At 39.5% G+C, this 24,812-nt stretch overlaps 1 protein-coding gene across 7 annotated transcripts in view; it reads left to right on the top strand.

Moving 5' to 3' along the window:
* Positions 1 to 24,812, top strand: part of FAT1 (FAT atypical cadherin 1) — a 382,476-nt gene that overhangs the window by 230,424 nt on the left and 127,240 nt on the right. For 5 of the 7 annotated variants that reach the window (XR_012236892.1, XM_073607779.1, XM_073607788.1 and 2 more), the window contains exons 5-7: positions 7,973 to 8,302; positions 16,262 to 16,472; positions 23,489 to 23,557. Coding sequence is in view for 6 of the 7 variants with exons in the window: in XM_073607779.1 (XP_073463880.1) it covers positions 7,973 to 8,302; positions 16,262 to 16,472; positions 23,489 to 23,557 (610 nt within the window). In the remaining variant the exon portion in view is untranslated. The remainder of the gene's footprint in view (positions 1 to 7,972; positions 8,303 to 16,261; positions 16,473 to 23,488; positions 23,558 to 24,812) is intronic. The other 2 variants (XM_073607796.1, XM_073607813.1) reach the window with 1 other exon arrangement.

Raw genomic sequence — 24,812 nt, 5'->3', positions numbered from 1 at the left:
ATATCAGAGTGCCCATAGCACCCCAGATGCTGAGCAGGGGAACAGAGGAAGTACTTTGATTCACAAGATGACATGTGTCTTTGCAGTGTGTTGCCCTTTATTTAAGTGGTTAGAAATGAAAAATTGTCACAGATATGTCCCCCCCTGTACAGTAAGGGTTAAATGCTTGTTTAGTCTGGGAGGGATGGAAAGCAGACCAATACATATTCCTTACACCCCAAAAGCCGGTGCACTTCACTGATCCACTCCGTGGTAAGAATGTTGGAGCTTGACCTCTTCACATCCTGCAGTGCACAGTATAACACCAAGGAGGACATCATTGGAACACGTTTTTTTTTTTTTTTAATCTGTTTATTAAATTCACAGTATAGGTACAAAAATACGCCCACGCAGGGGCCAAAACGTGCAGATCACAAGTATTCACCGTAGACAGTTCCATCAGAGAACAGTAGAAAACACAAAAATCAAACAAAAAGACAACCCAAATCGCTGCTCCTTCTGTGTGTGGCTCACTCAGACCGCATAAAAGCAATATGAACCGAGACAGTGACCCCCAGGCATAAGCTAGATTAGGCCTCATATGGCTCTCCCCCTTGTCTCAGTCTGCATGAAGGATAGAAGAAAACATTAAGCAAAAAGAAACATCCTACAATCTAGCTGTGGAGTCTTCCTGAAGCCACTTAGACCACCCCTTGGTGAATTTTTTAGGGCAGCCCCTTTGACAGTATTTATGCTTATACAGGGGTAGGGCTGTGTTGACCAGCTGTTGCCAAAATATAATTGTTGGGGGGAGTAGGTTTTTTCCAGGTGAGGGTAATGGCTTTCCAGTTGTAAAATAGAAGGGGCCCCAGCATTGTCCGCTCCACTATTGTAGGGGCTAGATCTTCCACTAAGCCCAACAGGCAAATATGCAGAGAAGGGGAAAAAGCAATTCCAGAGACAGAGGAGATTATGCGGACCATGTCTTCAGAATATTAGGCCATAGCAGGGCAGGCCTAGAAATTATGAGTGAAATCTCCTGGTGTATGGGGACCTTTCAGGAGCGAGGAAAAAGGTAAGTATTCCTCTGCTTTGCACCCCTAGACTAAAAGCACATTTAGCCTTCCTATACCAGAGGACACACAAAATGTAATTTTAAAAGATAGCTGAAGTCCATGAATATCGCCTATTGTAATCTAAATTACTAACTCCAGCATTAGCTACTCTCAATTATATTTGTTAGCAGATGTTTTTTGCTCTTTGCATTATATTATTATGCAAAGAACAATATCTATATTCAGTTACAGCTTGTAGAGTCAAGACTTGATGTTGAACCTTGTGGCTCCAGTACCACTCCAGTGGCACTTATTTTTACAGTGACAGGTGAGAACAGTAAAGACAGGGGCAAGAAAATAATTACCCTTTTTGTCTCTTCACTTCCAAAAGTGTTAGTTATCTTTGTGTCTTCCTACAGTTATTACAGAACATCGTTAATAATTTAAACATGCCAGTCATTGAAGTCAGGATCTGGGAGGCAGGCAACAATCCATATACACTACTGACAGGCATCTCATTCAACCTGTAGACTAAGTTTCATGCTACAAATAGTAAAAGGCTTTTTTTGTGGAAAACGTCTACAGCCTTGCAAAGGCTTGTGCATATGAGATTTCTTCCTTCCATTTCTCGTTTGCTTCACAGAGCAGTAATCATTGCTTTCTATACAAAAACAAAGCTATGTCATCACAGTTGGCAGTCAAAGAGGAACATATCTACAAATTGTCATGTTGAGGGAGAATTGGAGAGACTAGAGGATGGAGGGAACCAATAATGCTAGACTGATCAGAGCCATAATGGCAATAATGCTTCATTCAAATGTTTTCAAGGCCTTAAACTATGAGCTGCAAATGAGCATTTGAAAAGTTTGACACACACAGCACACTGTCAAAAGCAAATATGAGTTTCAAAACGGACCTTGGCAAACAAGGATAATTGGGTTTTTTTAAAATCTGAAGTATATCCAGAATTTTAAATATGCTTTAATCTCATTTCTGTCAGTGGATGTCCAGATGTAATTTTTATTTAAAGACTTGGGAGTGTAGTGAATTTTATATTTCATATTGGTTTACAGCATTTCTTGTGTTGTCCCATTTGGGGTTAATGTGGCGAGAAATATTTCCACAGCTTATAATTGCTATTTTTTTTTCATTACTTTTATTTTATGTCACCCCCAGCTGTCTTTGTTGCTCAGCTCTGTTTATTGCCAGCTCAATGATATAGCAAAGGCACCATAAAGTACGCTTATGCAGTGTAATGCAGGCTTTAATGGTTTAATGGTCCTGTTCCTATTTGTCTGTTTAATGGAGGCAAGCTTGGAAATAGTTTGGGAAGGAACCCAGAAACACATTGGTATTTAAAATGGGGGAGCTGCAGCAGCCAAGTGTTGTGTGCATCTGGCAAATTAATTTAATATTGAAATGTTGACCAGATGGGCTAGTGTGCTTTTCCCTTGTTTACAAGGAAATTTGATCCGCTACTGCTCTGTGGTTTAGCGATATGAACTCACCATTTCAGAATACCTTCCTCTAATGGAAAAATCATGAAATACTGTCACACTCTATGCTCTGAAAATGGTCTTTACCCATTTCTTTGGTCATGTTTCATGAAATTATACTGGCATATTTTGGCCTTTTTTGATTCAGCTTTGACACATTAAGAATTTTCGTAGAGAAATCAATTTATGAGGCATGAGTACTTGTTACATCTCATATACAGGTTTTAGCCTCTCTTCCCTTCATTCAATCTGTTATCTGGCATAGAGGAGAGCCACACACAACTGAGTAGAGATCATTGATCTACATTTAGTAATATGTGTTTTCTGCACATCAATACACATACCAAGACAGGATAATCTTCTCTTCTACGTCTTTTTCTTCATTCACCATTGTAAATAATCTCTGTGAGAAAACGATAATTTATATCTCAGGAGTCAATACACTCCTAGCTAATCTTAGTCCCCTATCTGATTTAATTATTATTTCTAAAATAATAATAATAATGGAAATAGGAATAAAGAGACTTGATAGAGTTCAAAACATTTTTCAATCCACCAAACTGTGGGCGATTATTAAAATAACAGAAAATGTTCAAATTTTCAAATGAGTGTCATGCTTTGTAAAAATTACACGGTATAGTGTCTTGTTTGCCTTTGTGAGATCATTAGAGAAAGGGCTTTGAACATTGGGGTCTTCAATAAGGCAGAGATGTACCACTTTAAGAAATAAGATGACATCCTTGGACAAAAATTATCTTTTACACTTAAGTAAACTTGTACTTTCTGAAGGTGTCCAACATTTCTGAGGGGATTACCACAACTCTGTTGAGATTAGTACAAATGTTAAGACTGATCAATAGGAATATGTGGACGGCAAATATTTTTATGCTTTCTTTGTCATGGATATTTTAGGTTACATTGATCTAAAAAGATTTAAGGGGTTGTCATTTAAACAAGACTCCTGACTTCATAAACACCAATTATGGCTAGGTTATGAGCACCGTTATGGACAAATAACCCAGATAGCAAGTAATTGTGCTGCAAGTTTTAAAATGACTTGCTAAGCTATTGCTAGACTTGCCAGGCTTCACGTGTTTGTTGCATAATTGCAGCAAGTTCGCATTGCATGACTGTAGATCAACTTTCTTTGCAAACATTCTGTAAGGCTTTATGTACACGGGACATTGTTTAACCTCTCCTGAACGATTTAACTTGATAGCTAGAAACCAAGGTCTAAAAAAGTCAGTTTACCTGCATTTACATGCTGCGTTTAGTCGCGTTTAGCCACGTTTGCATCTAGAAGCGTAAAATGAAAAATGTCTGTAAACGAAACGCTGCTAAACACGAGTTACCGTGTTTAGCAGCGTTTACAGGCTGTTACAGACATTTGGCGTAACATCCGTCTTGAACGCATTTTTTTGCATTCCAAGAAATGCTTTTAAACTCAACTGTATGTTTTTTTTTTTTTTTTTTTTTTCCATAAAGATTTTATTGTATAGAAAAAAATATATCACATACAGAAATCGTACATAGAATCTTGTACAATCGTCATTAAGCTTAAATAACAAACAGCATTGGATTCATACATTTTCCAACAAAATGTTAGTAGGAGGTTGATCTGGAGAGAGATTTATGTTAATGTTGGGAGCAAAAACGTGAAAGTTTAGCCGCGTTTTACCGCGTTTGCATCTAGAAGCGCCTGCAGAGCAGAGAATGACATTTTGCGACCCAAATTTGGGGCCCTGTATCTCAGGGCCACTTGGTGCTATGAACCCCAAATTTGCATATGTTGTAGTGCTAGTTCCACTGTGTTTGCACACTAATTCTGGGATTCCTAGCACCAAGTGGCCCCAAGATACGGGGCCCCAAATTTGGGTTGAAAAATGTCATTCTCTGCTACAGAAGTGTTTGACATTTTGCGACCTGACTTTGGGGCCCCCTAAATGTCATTCTCTGCTGCAGTTTACCATCATATTTCTGTGTTTTCTGGTCCAAAAAAAATAGGGTTCCTTTAAAAACATAAACGCAAGCGTGGCTAAACGCGTTTAGCTGCGTTTGGCGTCTGAAACGTGGAAAACTTTTGCATCTGAACCCTTTTTTTGCTTCTGGAAAAATGAGGTTAAACACAACTGGGTTTAGACGCAAACGTTTTTCACGTTTCAGACGCCAAACGCGGCTAAACGCCGGTGTCGCGTTTGCATTTATAAGTGTTTTTAAAGGAACCCTATTGTTTGGACCAGAAAACACAGAAATATGATGGTAAACTGCAGCAGAGAATGACATTTTGCGACCAGACTTTGGGGCGCCATATCTCGGGGCCACTTGGTGCTAGGAACTCCAAATTTGGATATGTTGTAGCGTTAGTTCCACTGTGTTAGCGCACCAAATTTTCTAGCACCAGGTGGCCCTGAGATAGTGGGCCCAAAGTCGGGTCACAAAATGTCATTCTCTGCTGCAGAAGTGCTTGACATTTTGCGACCCGGCTTTGGGGCCCCGTATCGCGGGGCCACTTGGTGCTAGGACCAAGTGGCCCCAAGATACAGGGCCCCAAATTTGGGTCGCAAAATGTCATTCTCTGCTCTGCAGATGCTTCTAGACGCAAACGTGGCTAAACGCGGCATGCAAACGCAGCAAAACGGGCGTTTCTAAACGCTGGTTTCAGCTATTAAAAACATGTGTTCAGCAGAGTTTGCACTGGCGTCTTGTGTACACGAAGCCTTAGTCTGCTGCAAGTTCTGGTTCAGCTATGTTGTGCAATAGTCATCCCACCACAGGGGTCACTATGGCTGCATTTTCATGCTGTAGACTCACCACTGCTACTTTGTTCTTGCTAGAGACTTGCCATGCAAATTTGCTACAAATTGGAGAAGTGTCAACTAGAACTTGTGCTTCAAGTGCTCTGCAAGTGTACAACTTGCCAGTGAAAATGTGCAGCAAGTTAACAGACTTACAATTCAACACTGTCACAAATTTGTAGCAAGTGATCCTTGCTATCTGGGAAGCCTTCTGGTCTTCTAATGTCACCTAATGTCTTCATATGACTAATGCCACGTACACACGATCGGACTTCTAGTCGGAAAAAGATATGATGGCTTTTCCAAGGGGATTCCGCTCAAGCTTGCCTTGCATACACACGGTCACACAAAAGTTTGCTGAACTTTCGACTGTCAAGAACGCGGTGACGTACAATACTACGACGAGCCGAGAAAGTTCATTGCTTCTGAGCATGCGTCGAACTGTTTCCGAGCATGCGTAGGAATTTTGCGCATCAGAATTGCTACAGACGATCACATTTTCGGATAGGAACTTTTTCCGACCGAAAAATTGAGAACATGCTCCCAATCTTTTGCTGGCTGGAATTCGGCCAGCAAAAGTCCGATGGAGCATACACACGGTTGCATTTTCTGACCAAAAGCTCTCATCGGTCTTTTGCTGGCCGAATTTCCAATCGTGTACGCGGCATAAAGGTTCTTTTTTTTTCTTTTCTTATAATGATCTTGAGAAAGTGCAGCTAAACATGATGATGTGCAAAGAGCAACCAATTTGGTTTCAGTTTACTAAAGTCTGATCTAATTTGTCGTTTATGGTCACCAGACATTGATTTTTTTTCATGTTGGTTGATCACCCATTTATCCTCATGCTAAAAAGATCTAGTAATGATCATAATACAATTCATATACAGTAAGTACAGGTTTCAGTGTTGGCACCAGCATTTAAAAGTGATGATACCCAAACATACCCTAATGATTGAACTTTTCAGAACTTTTTTGCTGTGACTTTCTGCTTAGCTAATATTAATGAAGTGATGCTGCTTCTGTCAAATTATATAAGCTATTTAATTCATTACCAAGTCAGGTATGCACTGTTTTTAAGGTAATATTTTTTATGTTAAAATGTATCTTTAGCTAAAAAGTAATGACAGTTTAGAACCCCTGTTTGACTGCTGTGTGTGTCCCCATTAGAAAGCTTTACTTTCTCTAAATATCTAGGTGACCATTATCATTGGCACTGGAAATGAAGAAATAGAGGAGAAATGTCCCAATGGGAAAGATAGTGTTTCCTTTACTTTATCTACCTGGGTGTTCTCGGTACTTTGAAGAGATTTTGGGGTTGACTTACTGAGAGTGGAGAGTGCAAAATCTGGTGCACGTGCATGGTAGCCAGTCAGCTTCTAAGCTTGGACAAAAAAAAACCTGGAAGCTGATTGGTTTCTATGGACAGCTGTACCAGATTTTGCACTTCGTAAATCAACCCCATTGTCTCACTTCCTGTTGCATCTACAGGACTGAACTTGAAGGGACATGTTTCTAATGGGACACAAATGGCAACAACGTTATCGGAGTTTTAACTTGTGCTTTCCAACGTAAAAATAAAATAATTGGTTTAAGGTATACCTTAAATCTGATCTTGAAACGTTCTTTGTAGTGCCTATATTGAACAGTCCAGTGGTTTTAGGAGCATTTCTCTTGTGCGTTCCTTTTTTTATATTCTGATTACCAGATTTGATGTGTAAGTGCTTTAAAATGAAAGTTTATTCATTTTTGTGCACAAATCTTGCATAACATATCAAAGCATCATCAATAAATAGACAAGTGAAAATAAAACATAATGCCATCCAGCTATTAAACTTCTTATTGCCCATAGATGTTGGGTTTGCAGTTCTCACTTATGCGGGAAGGTAGGTGGGGAAAAGAGCAGTGTTCTTTCCACTCCTCCAGTATTTGTTACATATCAGAATAAAATGCAACTAGATTTAAAAATATTACAGCATGCAGTATTGACCCTTCAGTGTGTATGATGATACCTAGAAATACATAATTACTCCAGGCTGCATCTTCCTCATCAATATCTACATAGACTCTGTTCCAGTTTCTTTTAAAAAAGCCAAACTTTTCACCCCAGTGAATAATGAGCATCATTCGTGCTCATGGAAAGTTTCATCAGCTATCCTCTTAATGTTTCAGTTTGTCAGCTGGTGTTACAGATTCATTTGAAGTGGCAGTAACCAAATGGCAAGCGATTGGCAGGCCTTGAGTAGCTAATGACAAAACACAAGAAGTAGCGTATTCCTTTGTTTGTCTTTTTTACAAACAGAACCTGATGAGACGGAGCTTTCAGTGACAAGTATCAGCATTCTGTTTGCTGGCTGTGACAAATATTCAGAGATTAAGGCTTTTTGAACAACCAATCACTTAAATCTCTATACAGATTTGTTTGCTTTTTCGGGAAGTGATTAAATGTGTAGCGCTTGTAAGAATAATAAATTCTGTTCTTTCCTGAAGAGTTATTTCATGCTGTGCTTGTTCTCCAAGCTATGTATTCATTTAGAAAAACTTTCAAATGAGAATTACTTTCAGGAGTGTTTTGAAAATGTTTAAGTGCTCTTTACTTTGCAATAGTTGCCTAGAGAGGTGTAACCAAATATGTGTTTCTGCGTGACAGGTTATCATTACAGACAATGGATATCCTCCAAAGTCTACTGTGTGCCGGGTCATTGTGAAGGTGCTGGATGAAAATGACAACAAACCTCAGTTCCTGCAAAAATTCTACAAGATCCAACTTCCGGAACGTGAAAAAAGTGACAGAGATAAAAACATTAAGAGGGATCCCATATATAGAGTTATTGCCGTTGATAAAGACGAGGGTCCCAATGCTGAAATTTCTTACAGTATAGAGGATGGAGATGAGTATGGCAAGTTTTTTATTGAACCCAAAACCGGAGTGGTTTCATCCAAAAAGTCTTCAGCAGCAGGAGAATATGATATTCTTACGGTGAGTAAATGCTGGATAAGTATAACTTGCAGAGCTATTTATAAAATATCTCTATGACCTAAAAATCTAGAGCAACTAACTGCTGGATAGTAATTCCCATAACAGAATTAGATTTCCACAATGAATATACCTGAAATAGTTCCAATGTTTATACTCATGTAAAGCTTGTTTCAGTTTTGCTTGGCTCTTGGTAGATAGAATCACCTGCTGGTTTTTATATTCCAGGGAGACTCTATTGTTGAGAATACCCATCTGGCATAAAATTATCACCATCTAATTGCTGCACCTTTAGATTATTTGTTAATTCCTCATTATGGTGAACTCATCAGAATTTACTTATTCTATAATTTGAAGAGTGATTAAGACTTATTTTACATACGCTTTTACTATCATGGCCCTGGGAAGCTCTGACTAAAAGGGACTGTAAAATGATCTGTAATACATATGTGTCTCCCCATTTTAACCCTTTAAAAAGAATCAATTGAGCACTGAACACTGCAAGCAGTGTAGTCGGCCCTGGTGAGTTCTTCTCTGTGGGTTAATGTACATTCCCACCACGTGCATTAGGACTGCATTGGGTGGCTATTCCAGTGCAGTCCCACCTCAAGACAAGGCTAAATGCTTTGTCATCTAGCTAGCTGTTTCACACCATCGAGTTGTGGTGGTGTGCACTGAAAAAAGCATGGAAGGATGTACTTATTCCAGCGCTGCACAGTGCGAGACAATCCACCATGATCTCACCACATAGCAGCCAAATACATGACATTTCAATAAAGTTTATCTGCATCCCACTGCAGACAAACACCCCTTGTAACACAATGGCTGGTTTAAATTGATCCCTTCAGATTTATATTCTATTTGGTCCTCTCTCCCTATCCAAAGGCATACATTGGTTTCTTTTCCAGCAGAACAATGCTGTTGCCTTGAACCTCAAGCTTCTGCATATACACTGTGGGCAGGAAAGGACCATTAGGAGATATGGTTTTGAATGAAAACTGGACAGGGGCACTCTGCTGATCCCTCTTCTTAGCAGGGCTCCACACTGGACAGGCATGGATGGGCTCAGAGAAAATGGTGACCTCAGAGATCTATATTATAACCTGTACTGAACTCTATCCATGGCGTGACAATGTAGCAGTTGTTGAGCAGCAGTGCTGAGCACCATTGCTGTTCAGCAACTGTTACATTGTCATTCCATGGATAGAGTTCAGTACAGGTTATAATATAGATCTCTGAAGTAACCATATTCTCTGAGCCCATCCATGCCTATCCAGTGTTGAGCCCTGATGATGGGGTAATGGTGTTAACCCTGAAATGTGTTGAATTTTTCTAAGTATTTTGAACTCTTTCATCTGTTTTTGTCCTGGTGCTCCTTTTTGTGGTTTGAGCTACTGTTTCTACTGGTGCCCACTGAAGGAAACCTTGTCATGTAAGAGATGTCTTACCAGAGCTATTGAACTTGTTTGAAGTTTTCTTTTATCTGTCTGCACACACACATTTAAAAGTTCCCAGCCCTCCTTTAAATGGGTTGTCCCTAAGTTTTTAAATTGCAGTTTTCCTTCAGGCCCCTTCAGGGTAAATACTTATGCAGCAGAATTAATGGGCTTGACCTATCCGGAGCAAGCGTCTTCATATTAATCCTTTCATGGTGGACTTTACATTTGTGAGGGATTCAGTTATAGGTACAGTAGTAAAGGTTTGGGACTTCATAAATATGGTACATAACAACATAAATGATACCCTTAAAGTAAAAGTCCACCCTAACACTAAAATCTAACACTAACCGATCTAGCCCTGTAAAGAAGAAATCAGTATACATACCTTTTTTGAAGCCGATCCGACGCGATCCCACACTGAGCTGTCAGATGTGGCTTCGCTGTGGACATGGGTGCAGAGGACACAGCCTACAACGGAAGCCCCATAGGAAGTCTATGGGTGACGTCACTGCCCATTAATTTTACAGCCGTTGTCGGCTGTCCCCTCTGCAGAGCTTCCACAGCTGGAGACCAGAACAGATCAGCTTCAAAAACGGTATGTATACTTATTTCTTCTTTACAGGGCTAGCTGAGTGTTAGATTGTGGATATCTGTAGATGCAGAGATTTTAGTGTTAGGGTGGACTTACACTTTAAGCTGAACTCAAGGCAGAAAAGTAGACAATTTTACATATTTATGCATTCATTCAGAAAATCTTTGAATGTATTTTTAAATGCAAATAAAGTAAAGTTCTGGATCATGTTGATATCTGCCTTCTGCACAATATACCTCAGGTTGGGAAGCACTCTGAGCCAATCAGGGCTCTTCTGCGTGCCCATGCCCAGCTAACGGGAAGTGAGAGGAGTGCGGTGTGATGCTGGTCCTTCATTATCCAGTCACAGCCAGTGGGTAGGGAGGTGTTCCAACTGTATTGAGTAATTGTAGTAGAGTAAAATGAGGTCACCAAACCATAAAATACCCGTCCTGCAACAAATTATATGTGGCTACTGCATATTATTATCATAGCCCAGTGTCCATCTTCTACTTTCTTCACACTATACTTAAAGTAGTATTGAACCAGCAGAGACAGTGTAGTCTCCAATCAGTCTGTGAGTTTGGAAAAGGGAGGAGGGAGGAGCATGGAGAGTGCCTTGCCATCCTCGGCTACAGGGCTGTGTGTTTCTGTTGATGCATATAGTGTAGGGAGACACATCTCTAGCCTTTGTGTTTAAGATTAGGAAACTGCAAGAGAAAGGAGCCACATCTTCTGCTGAAAGTGCTTATAAGCTAGGCATTTAATATTAATATTTCTATTCTCTGCTTCTTAATCACTGAAGGACCAGACGCCATTATTATAATGCGGTAGATTGGATCTTCTGCGCGATCCCCCACAGTTAGAAACACCTCCCAGGGAACACATTTAACCCCTTGATCGGCCCCTAGTGTTAACCCCTTCCCTGCCAGTGACATTTACACAGTAATCAGTGCATTTTTGTAGCACTGATCGCTGTATAAATGTCAATGGTCCCAAAAGAGTGTCAAAATTGTCCGATCGTCCTCCGCAATGTCGCAGTCCCGCTAATAATCGCACAATTAAAAAAAAAAAAAAAATGCCATAAATCTATCCCCTATTTTGTAGATGCTATAACTTTTGTGCAGACCAATCAATTTACACTTATTGATTTTTTTTACCAAAAATATGTAGAAGAATACATATTGACCTAAACTGATGAAGAAATTTGTTTTTTAAAAAAATTTTGGGTGATATTTATTATAGCAAAAAGTAAAAAATATTGTTTTTTTTTTGTTTTTTTTTCAAAATTGTCGCTCTTCTTTTGTTTATAGCGCAAAAAATAAAAACCGCAGAGGTGATCAAATACCACCAAAAGAAAGCTCTATTTGTTGGGGAAAAAAGGACCTCAATTTTGTTTGGGTACAGCGTCGCACGACCGCGCAATTGTCAGGTAAAGGGACGCAGTGCCGTATCGTAAACAATGGCCTGGTCATTAGGGGGAAAAATCCTTCCGGTCCTTAAGTGGTTAAACAGAGAGTCATGTATATTTTATTCATAATACTTTTGCTCTGTTAGCAGTTCACTGTTTGAGGTAACATATACCTTGTAGAACTGGAATAAAAAATATTTTAGGAACAGTTGAACACAAGTGAGAAGATCCACAACAATGTTTTACTGCTGTACATCGGCACTATGACCTGACTGTCTCTTTTTAAATCGCCATGCTGCTCAGAGCTGTGAATATTTCGCCATTGTTCTGAACAAAAAAGATAATTAATGACAAGGTCTAAGTTAGCAATATTTATGTTTTTCCATCAGTTCTATATATTATTCTTCAAGCTGCCATTCTGCTAGTCTGTCTGTAGTAATAGCTGTAACCCCTCTTTGTACTCCATATTTGTAATGCACTCAATATAACTCAAATTGCTAAAAGCCAGGCGTGAGTTATAAGTTCTAACGCATGAGTTTCACTACACTACAGTGTGCATAGACCAGCACTGAGAATAATGCAGGGAGACCAGGATCCACCTAGATGTACATTCTACCCTCTATGTCATTGGGGGATTGGTGGCTTCTAGCAGTTGATGTTTCTCCATTGATCACATATGTGCACTGCACAAAGAAATCATCATTTATGGCTGTGGCTGACCCAATTTTAAGCATGGGGGCTGGCTCTATTATAGTTTAGGGCTGTGTCACAGCTCATGGTACAGGAGATATTATGTGGCTGTGGAGAAGAATGGATTCTTATGTGTATTAGCATATTCTTGATGTACTGCTATCAGCAAAGACCCCAAAGCTGGAAAGAGGTTAAATAGAAGGCATTGATCCTAAACACACCCCATAATCGACCATGAACTACTTCAAGAAATGAAGGATTAAAGTGATATTAAACACTTGCCCTCTGGAAGAGCTACCCCCCTTCATGACCAGGCAATTTTTTGCGATGCGGCACTGTATTATTTTAACGGACAATTGCGCGGTTGTGCAATGTTGTACCCAAATAAAAATGATGTCCTTTTTTTCCCCCAGATATTTGGTGGTATTTGATCACCTCTGTGGGGTTTGTTTTTTATGCGCTATATAAAAAAAAAAAGCAATTTTTTACTTTCTGCTATAAAACATATCCAATATAAAAATGTAAAGAATCAAATTACTTCATCAATTTAGGCCAATATGTATTCTATTACATGTTTTTGTTGAAAAAAAAAATCCCAATAAGCGTATTTTGATTGGTTTGCACAAAAGTTCTATGGGATATTTTTGTGGATTTGTTTTTTTTTACTAGTAATGGCGGCGATCTGACACTTTTGGGGACCAGTGACACCAATACAGTGGTCCATGCTAAAATATATGCACTATCACTGTACTAATGACACTGGCAGGGAAGGGGTTAATATCAGGGGTGATCAAAGGGTTATATGTGTTTATAGGGAGTGCTTTCTAACTGTGTCTGGGTGCTTTAACTGTGGGAAGACAGCGATCCATGTTGTTGCTTAGTAGAAACGCAGGATCTCTGTCTTCCCTACTAACAGAACAGCGATCTGTCTTGTTTACATGGGCAGATTGCCATTCTGCCTCTGTTGGGAATCAGTGGGTCCTGGTGGACATTCGGTCCGCCGAACCAGCTGATTGGCACCCACTGTGTTCAATCACGCACCGCAGACCCAGAAGGGCATAATCACACACCTGTATGTGATTTTGTGCAGAGGAGCTGCCGCCTCGCAGTAGATGTATGTGGCGCGGTCTGCAAGGAGTTAAAAGAGAAGTGTGAGATCCAAAAAATAACAAACAATCATACTTGCCTAGATGGCTGCAGCACCGATCTCATCTGCAGATGTACGCTACCACTTGTCCGCTGAGAACTGAGCAATCAAAGACCACTGATTGCTCAGTTCTCAGTCTTCAGTGAACAGAGAGCTGGTGACTGTCAGGCACTGGCTCTCTGCTCTGCCCATCCAGCATTAACTGGAGCACCAAGTTGTGGAGTGAGTGAGAGCGGCTGGTTCAGGCTCTCAGCAGCGTGCAGAAAGGCTGAGCCAGCTGCCAGCCCAGGCATCTGAGGGGACATTAAAGTCGGGATTTCTCCAGAGCCTGGACTGGCTCTGTGACATCAGCAGACTTTATCCCGCTGTCAGCTAAAAATGGGTCACAGGACTGCAGAATAACGGAAAAGAGCTTTGGCCCTACTTCTCCTTTTAAAGGCAATTTTTTTTGTTTCTTAAAACAAAAAAGAGATTTTAATTAAAATAAAGAAAAAGCCTGAAAAAAAAATGAACTAAAGCGGCCACCGCGTCCATTCATAGGGATTGGATTTTTTTCTTGTGAGGGGGAGGGGTACATTTTAAATACACTGTAATTGAGCAAAAAGATCAGAAGTCCACCATGAAGGTCCCAATTTGTCTTTTAACATTGATACATTACACTTTTTGCTTTGTATGCAGAGGTTAACAAACTCCCAGTCATTATTAAAAATGTTTACTGTCATTGGAATGCATCTTTGCTCCATGCTGGAGAATGGAACAGGCAGGTAGCTACAGGCAGTGTTCACTTTGGTATTTGCATGCTGTTTTCCTCCATGTAGCCTGCATATTGTCTTTATCTCTAGATGTGTTGACTATTATCAGTAATGTTTAGAAATTAGGGATTTGAAAATAAAAGCATGCCACATAATATGGCTTACATGGTATACTATAATCAAGTGTATTTAATACATATCATTGCACTTTTCTTGTTTTTACCTCCTTATTTAAAGTGGAGCTCCACTCTTAAAATTATTTTTTCATTATTCAGCTGCATTAAAAACAATTAATAACATTTGGAAACATTTTTTTTTTTTTTTTTTACTCACCTTTTCATGACTGTTGCTAGGGGGTCCATCGTAATCTGCCTCTTCCTCTCCCTGGCGCCTTACGTCATTTCCCTCGGTGCCTGTGCTCGCTAGTGCTCCTGGGAGATGCTTGTCATTATTTCCCAGGAGTCACTGGGCAGCACCGAGGGCTTCGTTGCCATCACAACGGGGGCGGGCACTTCCAACGACGACGCCCGTTGTAATGGCAACGTCAGAAGTGTACGGCGCTGCGTCGTACTTACGGCGCATGGGCGAGAACGGGCAGTGCATTCTGGTCGCTCAGCTGCACCAGAGCCCGGAAGATAGTGCTTGTGGGCTTCACATGCCCACAAGCACTATGGAAACTTCCAGTAAACAGGAATATAACATATATTCCTATATCAAATCGGCAATCGAGCACCGATTAATCTCACAAACATGAGTGCTCTAAATAAACTTAAAAAAAAAAAATGCATCCAAAAAAAAAAATGTTTAAACAGTGGGAACTTCGCTTTAACACATATTACCAAATTTGTTTTGGTAAGGTAAGTGACTCTAATCAGTCATGGAACCTGTATATCTTTGAACTGCCATTTTATTAAATATAAAAATAAAAAAAAACCTGGTATGATGACATTGATATACTGTTGTTTTATGTGCTGTTTTGGAATAGAACACCTACCTATATTAAGTTTGTCCTCTCCATATCTGCCTGGTAACCCCCATATGCTTCATTTCCTCCAGCAACCTAAGGACACACTTGTACGTTTATTGTAAGCTTCTTTGTGGCAAAGGAACTGATGTGATTAGTTTAGTGTTCCCTGTAAAGCACTGCAGAGAATGTGTCAGTGTTATAAATAAGTAAAACTGATAAATTAATAAGGACTCTTTGGACTTTAAGGGGTTGATTTACTAAAGAGAAATAAGCTGTTCTTTTTGCAAAGGAAGTTGCACTTTTCAAAGGAATTTTCCCTAGGGCTTAGTGAAGGTAATGAAATTTAACTTTACAAAGAATACCCGAATACAGGGGAAATAAAAAACACGGCTTTATTGCTTCCAGATGAATAAATGATGGAAGTCGACAGAGCTTCACCTCATGCAAAGTGCAACTTTCTTTGCTACGTAAATCACAAATTTCCCGTTAATAAATCAACCCCTATAAGTATACAGTCCCAATCATATTTTGTGTTTGTACAATGCAGTGAATATGCCATATATAATTTCAACAAACGTGTTTAACTACCACAGTAAATAGGTCCTGCTTCACCCATGCCCATTACTGTGGTGCCAACCCACTAATATGGGCCTACATAGAGTTTAGGAAATGACAAATGAATTTCCTTAGAACAATGCCACTATAGCAGTGTTCTGAGCGAGGTGATGATCCATAACCTGCAGTAACCTGTCAGAGATAGGCTTTTAATAGGACCCCTAATTTCTGGGTTCTGTGCTTCGTAATATGATTAGCTTAAGGTTGCTCATGCATGAGATAGACTGGAATCATTAGAGTGCAGAAGATGGAAAAGTTCCAGCAGGACATCGGCCATTTTCTGTGGCATAAATAATAATTATCTGCCTTCCATTGTTGCAGCTATTGATTGGTACTTTTTTGATTTATATGCTTTATTTCACATTTACAGATTAAAGCAGTTGATAATGGGAGACCTCAGAAGTCATCTAGCACTCGGCTGCATATTGAATGGATTGCGAAACCAACTTTGCTAATGGAGCCAATTTCCTTTGAAGAACCATTTTTCACCTTCACCGTGATGGAAAGTGATCCTGTTGCTCATATGATTGGCATGATAACTGCACAACCGTTGGGCTCACCATTGTGGTTTGACATTACCGGTACGTATGTACAATTATTTCAGGCAAGTACATATTGCACTCTGAAACCTGTCTGTGGGTATGATAGATATGATAATGATTACTATGTTTAGAAAAAAAACCCCTTAAGTATGGGTATTGTGACTTGCTGCTTTGTCGTGTGTGATTTGCTTTATTGCACAGTATGGCTGTTTAAAACCATTTTAAAGGTTTTAAGAGTTGAAGGCAATTCAGTAACTTTGGATTATGTCAAACTCATTCAATATGTGAAATGTAGCAAGCTATATTCCTGTAACACTTAAAAGTAAAAAAAAAAGTAAAACCTTAAGCAGACTTTAGGCAAGAGCATGGTGCCCCTCTGTATCTGTTTCAAAGAGGAGATTATGTGATAATCAATAGGGACTGACTAACTATGGATAACATAATTCATGGCCCAAAGAACCCTTGTTTGATACACATATCCATTACATTAAAGCAATCTCGTCATGCTATAAATATGGTAGTTGTTATCGTTGACATCAGTGATGGCTGCCACTGTTGACTGGTGCAGGAAAAACAATTTATAAATAAAAAAAATAAAAAAACAGCAAATACTTTCCTGATTGTCATTCTATTACTTAATTACGTATTCGTTTGGTGATTAACTTCAGTCGATGAAGTCAAAAGACCTCACCTTCATGCTTGGTCTGGATTAAAGACAACCTAGACCAGGGGTGTCCAACCTACGGCTCAAGAATGGCCATGATTGCGACCCAACACAAAATTGTAAACATACTTAAAAATGTTGAGTTTTTTTGTAAAAATGTACATACGCTTAGCAAACACATGCATCCGAAGAAAAATTTGACTGGACTTTTATCTTCCCAAAGAAAAATATCCCACTCATCACAATCGCGCCACATTCATGTCATCAAGTTTTCTGCAGCACCTATATTTATGAGCAACTATTTTCAAGGTTGAAACGCACATAGGGCAGAATTTGAAGCAAAATATCTGAGCTCCTTAAGAATTAATTGAGAATTGCTACTACATCCATCGAACCAGATATTGATGCATTATCAAAAACAGTGTGAAATATCACACTCAGGGCTTTTTTTCAGGGGGAACTTGGTGGAACTCAGTTCCACCACCTCTGGCTCAGCCCCTTTGGTGCCTGCTCACCACAATCACTTGTAAACACAGAAGTCTGGTTTCTGTGTTTACAAGTGACAGCTCTGCACTGCACTGTATGTAATGCAATCCTGGTATTTAATACCCCTTTAAGACCCTCCTACTGTTTTCATGAAATTTGACTAAACACACACACTATTTGATGTGATTTGGAGGGTGTGTGTAGGGGGAGGGGTTTTGTGGGGCCGTGGTTAAGTTCCACCACTTGTTGTTTGAGAAAAAAAGCCCTGATGACACTCATTTTATGTTGCCCTCTTTTACTTTTATAAAAAAAAAAGTTTTTTTACTCAGGTACATTATATATAGTAGTGATTGTTAAAGTGGTGCTAAAGCCTATTTTTTTTGTGTAACAATAACAAACATGTTATACTGGTTTTGCACAGAGCAGCCCAGATTCTCCTCTTCTTGGGTCCCTCTTTGGTACTCCTGGCCCCTCCCTCATGTTGAGTGCCCCCACAGCATGCAGCTTGCTATGGGGGCACCCAAGCTGAGTCACAGCTCCCTGTGTCCATTCAGACACGGAGCTGGCCTAGCCCCCTTTTTCTACTCATTGGCTCACTGATTTTGACAGCCAATGGCGCCACACTGCTGTCTTAGTCAATGAGGAGGGGAGTCCTGGACAGCCAAGTCTCTCGTGCAACATTGCTGGATCGAGATGGACCTCAGGCAAGTATTTGGGGGGGGAGGGGCTGAGGGGGGCAGCTGCACACAGTAGGCTTTTTATCTGAATACATAGAATGCATTCAGATATAAGAAAAACCTCCTGCCATTACAACCATTTTAACTTGTGATCTGCTTGACTTTTTTCTGCTCATTGGCTATACCTATTGTTACTGTATTTTATGTGTGGCCCAAGACAATTCCTCTTCTTCTAATGTGGCCCAAAAAGGTCAAAAGGTTGGGCACCCCTGACCTAGACCCGGGGCAAGTCTTTCATTTTTTTTTTTCACCTTAACTTAAAAATCTCTTTCAGTCTAAATAAAGATCCAGCCGCTTTCATACATTTAAAGTGTCCATGTTATATATTTCCAAGATGTCAAAAATATTTTGCTCTTGAAAAATGACTTTATGTTGTGTTCTAATGCAAAGCAATTTCCTCCCAGGCAACCTTTGTATAAAATGCAGGCAATTAAAAAAACAAAGTGGCCCTATACTGACAACCCGCAATTTCTATACACGCTGCCACATCTCCAGCTGCTGTTCTGATTCAAATCCATTTTCAGTAAGCGATCTTGTAAACGTGCGAGCCAAAGACAAGCTTCGCCATTGACATGGTAATGCAGCTGAAGGCAGTACTGTAACTGAATGAAAGCCCAGCCTGAGGGTTTATGTGCAGCCACATAATGCACATTCAAGGTTACCAGGATTCTCTTTTATTGCCGCTGTGAAGCTCATTCCCTCGCTAATTCACAAGCCAGAAAGTTAGATTTGGATTTTTTTTGATATTTACTATAGATTTCCGTTGTAACTGATCTAATGAAAAGCTGCCAGTCTCCTTTTTTCTGCACCAATTCCCAGAGCATAAAATGATAATAAGGATGGGGGAGTTGATGAAAAGCTGACCACAATGCAGACTCTAATATTATTTTATAACTTCTATAATAAAGTGGAATACAGATAGGACTCTGTTAAATGGCATGGTAATTTCTATCGCTGGAGATTTGTGTCACTGATTAGTGTAGGCATGTTCAGATGCCTGCCAAGTCTCTGCTATCAGTTGTTTCATAGAGACTAGGAGCAATTGTTTCCTAGTGACTGATAGCAGTTGTTTTAAAAAAAAGGCAGATGTATACCTGGATATTCATCTCCTTGATTAATATTTGTGAAAATTCATTCTGATTTGCTTTATCTGCAGTAAACTATGCTGTAAAGATGTAAAAAAAAAAAAAAAAGATAAAAATGACCAGTTGGTAAAATATGCCCACATAAAAAGCTGGTCATACACTGTATGAATTTCAGTTGGTCGCTTAGTAGAGGCAAGGTTTAGGAGTAAGTGGCCCTCTTGGTTCAGAATTGGTAGCTAGATCGGGCTTCCTGATGTAGTGGCCTTACATTTGTGTACTATGCAGGAGGAACAGAGCTGTAGTTAGTGATGGAGCCTTTGTAAGCAGTACCTTGTGGATGTTTGTCATATAAAATGTATTCCTAGCCTAAACTTTTTTCTTTTTTAGTTATGAATAGAGAAGAGAAGGACCTCCTGTCAATTTAAAAAAAAAAACAGATCGTTGAGCTGTATTTTTACCTCTCCCTGATTGCCCACCTAAAGTTGTAGGAGGCTTTTCACGTGCAAATTTAATGGGCCGTGTTAAGTTGACAGATGGCACTGCCTGCCAGACTTGGCCATTCAAGTCAACTGGGCCGCATCAAAATTGTGAACCAAATGTTTGGCTTGCAGTTGTGGTTCTTTAGTCCCAGTAAAAATTTAAAGAAAGAATGAGGTATACAAGAGGTTGCAGGATTGCCTCCTGAACATCTGACAGCGGCTGCTTAGGTGCGGATCACTTTTCAGAGAATGGACAAGTGTGAATTTAGCCTAACAGGGCCCCGGGGAGCAGTATAAAACAGAGGTTCAAATCCTTCTCCGCCCTATCCAAAACGAAAAAGTGTTGATTGCACTTATATTTTAAAGTGACCCTGTCAAAGTGTCAGCAAATTTGCAAAGGTGTCAACCTGAGAAGAAAGCAACTCTGCACTGATTATATTCCACACATTGTGTAGAATAGCGCGTCCACCACTGGCTACTGCGGTTTCTCCTGCCAACCCCTACAGAGCATCACTACTACAAAGTACTATAACTAGGAGTCAACAGAATGAACTACAGCAGCCGGGAAGGGATGGGGTGAACTACTATTCAACCAGCCAGAGGGGTTGAGTAGGATCGGTGCCATATGCTCCACTACAGGGTGATGTTTTAGCAAATTGCCAATAAACAGGAGTATAATGCTGCTTTCTGTTCAGGCTAGTGTCTTCGTAATCTTGTTGACCCCCTGAAAGGATCACTTCAAGTATGGATGGCCTTAAATTTGCTTTGATTTTTATTGTAAACACCTATAGTGATATTAATTTAAAATAATCTCAATAACAGACTGCAAAAGAATCTGAACTGCTTGGTAATATCTAACTTTGCCAGAAAAGCGCCAACTTCCGTTTTGCAAAAGAAGGGGGAAATTTTAAACCTGTGTTTTTTGTTTTTTTCAGTGATGCTTACCTTACTAAACAATTGCAGTTTTAACAACCAAAATTATTTGGCTTTAATTCTCTGTTTTTATCCACATTTACATGTTCAGGAAAGGTTTGTTCATCCATCTGCTGATCCTCAACTTTGTTTTAATCCCACCAGATGTTGTGCAATTAAGCACGGTTTCTCAAAGATTTATCTGTTAACTGCTGATTATAAATTGCAGATATGTTTCTCACTGTAATTGCAACACTCTGGTTAATGCTTGTTTATATATTTAATGTATTATACATGGATTGTAATGGCAACAGCTAGGATTTCAGGAAGAATGAGAAATCTGAAGATTGTACATACAGTTATCTTCTACTGGCGGGAACCGCTAAATCCACAGCCTACTCTGGTTGTCTCTTCCCTGTTTAGCTTGGGAAAATCATATTCCACACTCTGTGCTGCTGGACAGTGTCACATCGCACGTTATTCCTTAAACTTGACATCTTAATTCACAAGGCCAACTCTGAATAAAAGAATTATATCACAAGCGTCCTCCCTACACATTCCGTGACATTTACTCTTCTACAGAAGAACATCGCTTTAGTAATTATTTGTATAAAAGAACCGCGCTAAGCATAAATCATAATTAAATAATTGAAAATTATAAGGTGATCAAAATACTAAACTCAAATACCAACACAATGTGAAAAATCAGGAAAATGTGCTATGAACCACATAAGTATAATATATTATTGTAGCAATTAGAATCATTATTAAGGTAAAATAAGAAAACCAAAACACACACAGTCCGTGAAAAAAGGTGACTTCCGTTATCAACAGTCCTTATTATATTATATTCCACCCATAGTGATTGAAGACTTTAAAGACATCTTGTGAAAAAATCCACCACCTATGAAGGTATATGATTACCAGAGATAGGTTGTAATGAAGCTTTATGCCAGAAATCCACTCAATAGGGACATCACCATCTGTCTCAGCATGGAGGAAAGATCACCCAGGATTCATCGGTAATGATTGGCTCAGTAATGGAGACCCAAGGAGATAAGAAATACATCCACCATAGTGTAAATCAGTTTAACCAGTTTATTTATAGATAAAGTAGCACACTTACCAAAAGAAACCGTTAAAATAGCATGTATAAAATCAGCCGGCCGGCCTGCATACACCCGTTCGTTATGGAGTGGAAACGATGACGTCAGCGCAAAAAAAAAAATGGCAAACTCTAACTATTCTTAAAAATGGTTCCTTCTCCCTCCTCCTGCTTATCCTGCATACCTTGTATAAAAAGATCTATGTACTTACCTATTTTTATTCTGGTCTGGTCACGTGATCCAGTTGCTCCTGTGTCAGTGAGAATCTGCTGCAGTGGAGAGGAGGGAGCGCTGACAATGGCTGGGCCTTGGGAGGCTTTTGGTGATGTCATGGCCCTGGCAATTGGAGCTGCTAAATCACAAGACTAGACCGGATTTAAAAAAAGGTAAGTATACAGATATAGGTAGGAGAAGGTGACAGGGAATACTTTTAAGATTAAAGTTTACTTCCCTTATTTTCACCTACTTGCCCTTATTTCCACTTTAAAGCCCATCACTAGAAAAAGAAATAATCCTCCTTTGCAGTGCAGCTGCATACAATCTGGAAGGGTTAAATGATCATTTAGGTCTAGGGGACTGGAAACAGCAGTATTACTTACCCAATCCTCCACTCCCTGGAAAGTGCGCACTCTCCCCTTCTCTTCTGTGCTCCTGCAGTGGACTTTCCCACGGTGCCTTCACATCCATTGCAAGGCTATGGGATCTTGATGTAATCAGAGGAGAAAGAGGCTGAGGGGGACCGGTCTTACAGCCTGGAGTGCACTTGGGGTGAAGGACCAGATAAGTAATAGTTCTTTTTGCGTCTCCCTTGACATAATTGAGCAATGAGTCCTTGCAGTGCGAGGGTGGTTCTACTGCAAGAGAAAAATGTTCCTTTCCTTTTGATAGGAAATCAAAAATGTTATAGTGTTCCAGGAGATAATGGAAAATCTTCCAGTGGAAGATTTTAATAATAACCAAGGGAAGAGAGGATTTCCCAACATTGAAGAATTTTTTTTTCTTACTTTCTGTTGCGTCTTTGGGACAGGAAGTAAAGGGAAATCTCCCCACCTGGACAAAGACAGAAAAATAAATCTGACAGAGGTTCTAATCATCCGTTACATTGTTTAAAACTGAAATGAAGTATTAGTAATACAGGCTGAGAGCTCCATTCCTTAGCCTAATGCTAATTGGTAATTAGACTTGTGATACTGCAGCCTGTAGAATGACACTGCTTCTTATTATACATGGCTAGAGAAGGAGCAGCATAGTCAAGTAAAGGAATTAAATGCTAAGCATAAGTGCATATAAAGGCCAAATCCAGCACTGATTTGGATTAATAATGGTGATGGACCAATAATACAATAAATGGCCATTGTCTGGGTTAACCTTTACATACTTTTGATAATGGGCTTAGGTTTTCTTCCTTTCTTCAGAATTGCAGGCAGGGTTGTGTTGTGGGTAAGCCGGTTACTGTATATTGGTTATAATATCTGATAGCTGATATTGTATTTCCAAAAATGTAATATAGTGGATTCATACAGTTAGACATTGACGTGTCCATGTTTTTTATCTGTCTGTTCTGTCTTTACTATGAGTGCTGCCAGGAGATGACCTATCTAATGAAGTATTTTACATCGTTCAGATGGCTTGTGACCACAACTGTGTAGCAGAAGGTATCTGCTACAATAGGATCCTTTATTCAGAAGCTTGTTGTAGAACCATCACAGCATACAGCAAAACATTTGTTTGGGATTCAGTTCTCTTTTTTTACTCATTACCAGGGCCTCAAGCTTATCTTAGGAGCTCTGTGTTTAATTTTTTTTTTTCTGTCAAGGACAAATTTTTCCACCGACTTTCCAACAGATTGATATTGGAGTAATTAGGGCATAAATATTAGCTTGTGGCTATCATTTTATGTCAGCTAGTTATAAAATTGAAAAATCCTTCAATCCGAAAGTCATCATCAGTTATATGCAAATGATATATCATTTTAGAAATCATATACGTTTAATGTAATTTGGTGACTATGATCATGAAAGCTACTGCAGATTCATTAAAAATGACTGCTGATAAGAACAAGTTACTATATGTAGCCTGTGTATAATATATATATTATACATAAGTTCATAGGATGACCCTAAGACTACTCCCTTATCAATCAATTTTAATTATTATTTTTTTGTTTGATGTAGTTTGGGGCATGCAATCTTTGGCTCTCTTGATGTTAAAGTAACACTTTGAGGAAATGTAGTTGTCTGTTTCCAAACAAAAAAAAAAATCTTATAGGAAGTTTGAGGTATTTAGAGGTACTGTGAGTTTTTAAGCTTATACAGGCTTAAAATCCTTACAGAACATTGGTATATCTGCTACCATATACTCAACATGGCAGTCAGTTTCCATGAAAACTACTTGTTTTGGAGAGCATAAGTCTAATACTTACCTGTACCATGTACCACCTCAGTAGAATGGAATCTTCACTTTTTTGCAGAGCTATAATTGTCAGTAGAATCTTTAAAGTTTGACACTTCTGAGTGTGTCAGATACCTGTGTATTTCCTACTCAATGCTGTTCTCCCACTCACTACCTTATAGAGCTGTACACTACAGTATAGAGCTGTAGGCATACACTATACTGATGTAGTGGCTAGCAAATGTAATTACAGCATACAGCAAGGAGACACGGGCATCGAACACACCTGGTATTGTCAGATGCTTAAGTTCCTAGCGCCACTTCAAGCTTTCCAAGAACGAAAAACAGTGGATTCAGTGGTGACCTCACTAGCAAGTATTAGACCTGTATTTTAACGATCAGGAACAATTCTGTTATACACACATACCTCCACATTAAACACGTGTGGTGGTGGATATTGAGGACTCTGTTAGGACTAAAAGAGAGACTGTCTTTTAGATACATGCATGCCACAACAGA

Source organism: Aquarana catesbeiana, linkage group LG01 (assembly GCF_042186555.1).
Source record: "Aquarana catesbeiana isolate 2022-GZ linkage group LG01, ASM4218655v1, whole genome shotgun sequence".
NCBI classification, from domain to species: Eukaryota; Metazoa; Chordata; class Amphibia; order Anura; family Ranidae; genus Aquarana; species Aquarana catesbeiana.
Note: the sequence above shows the minus strand (reverse complement) of the source record. Positions and strands in the feature narration are given on the sequence as shown.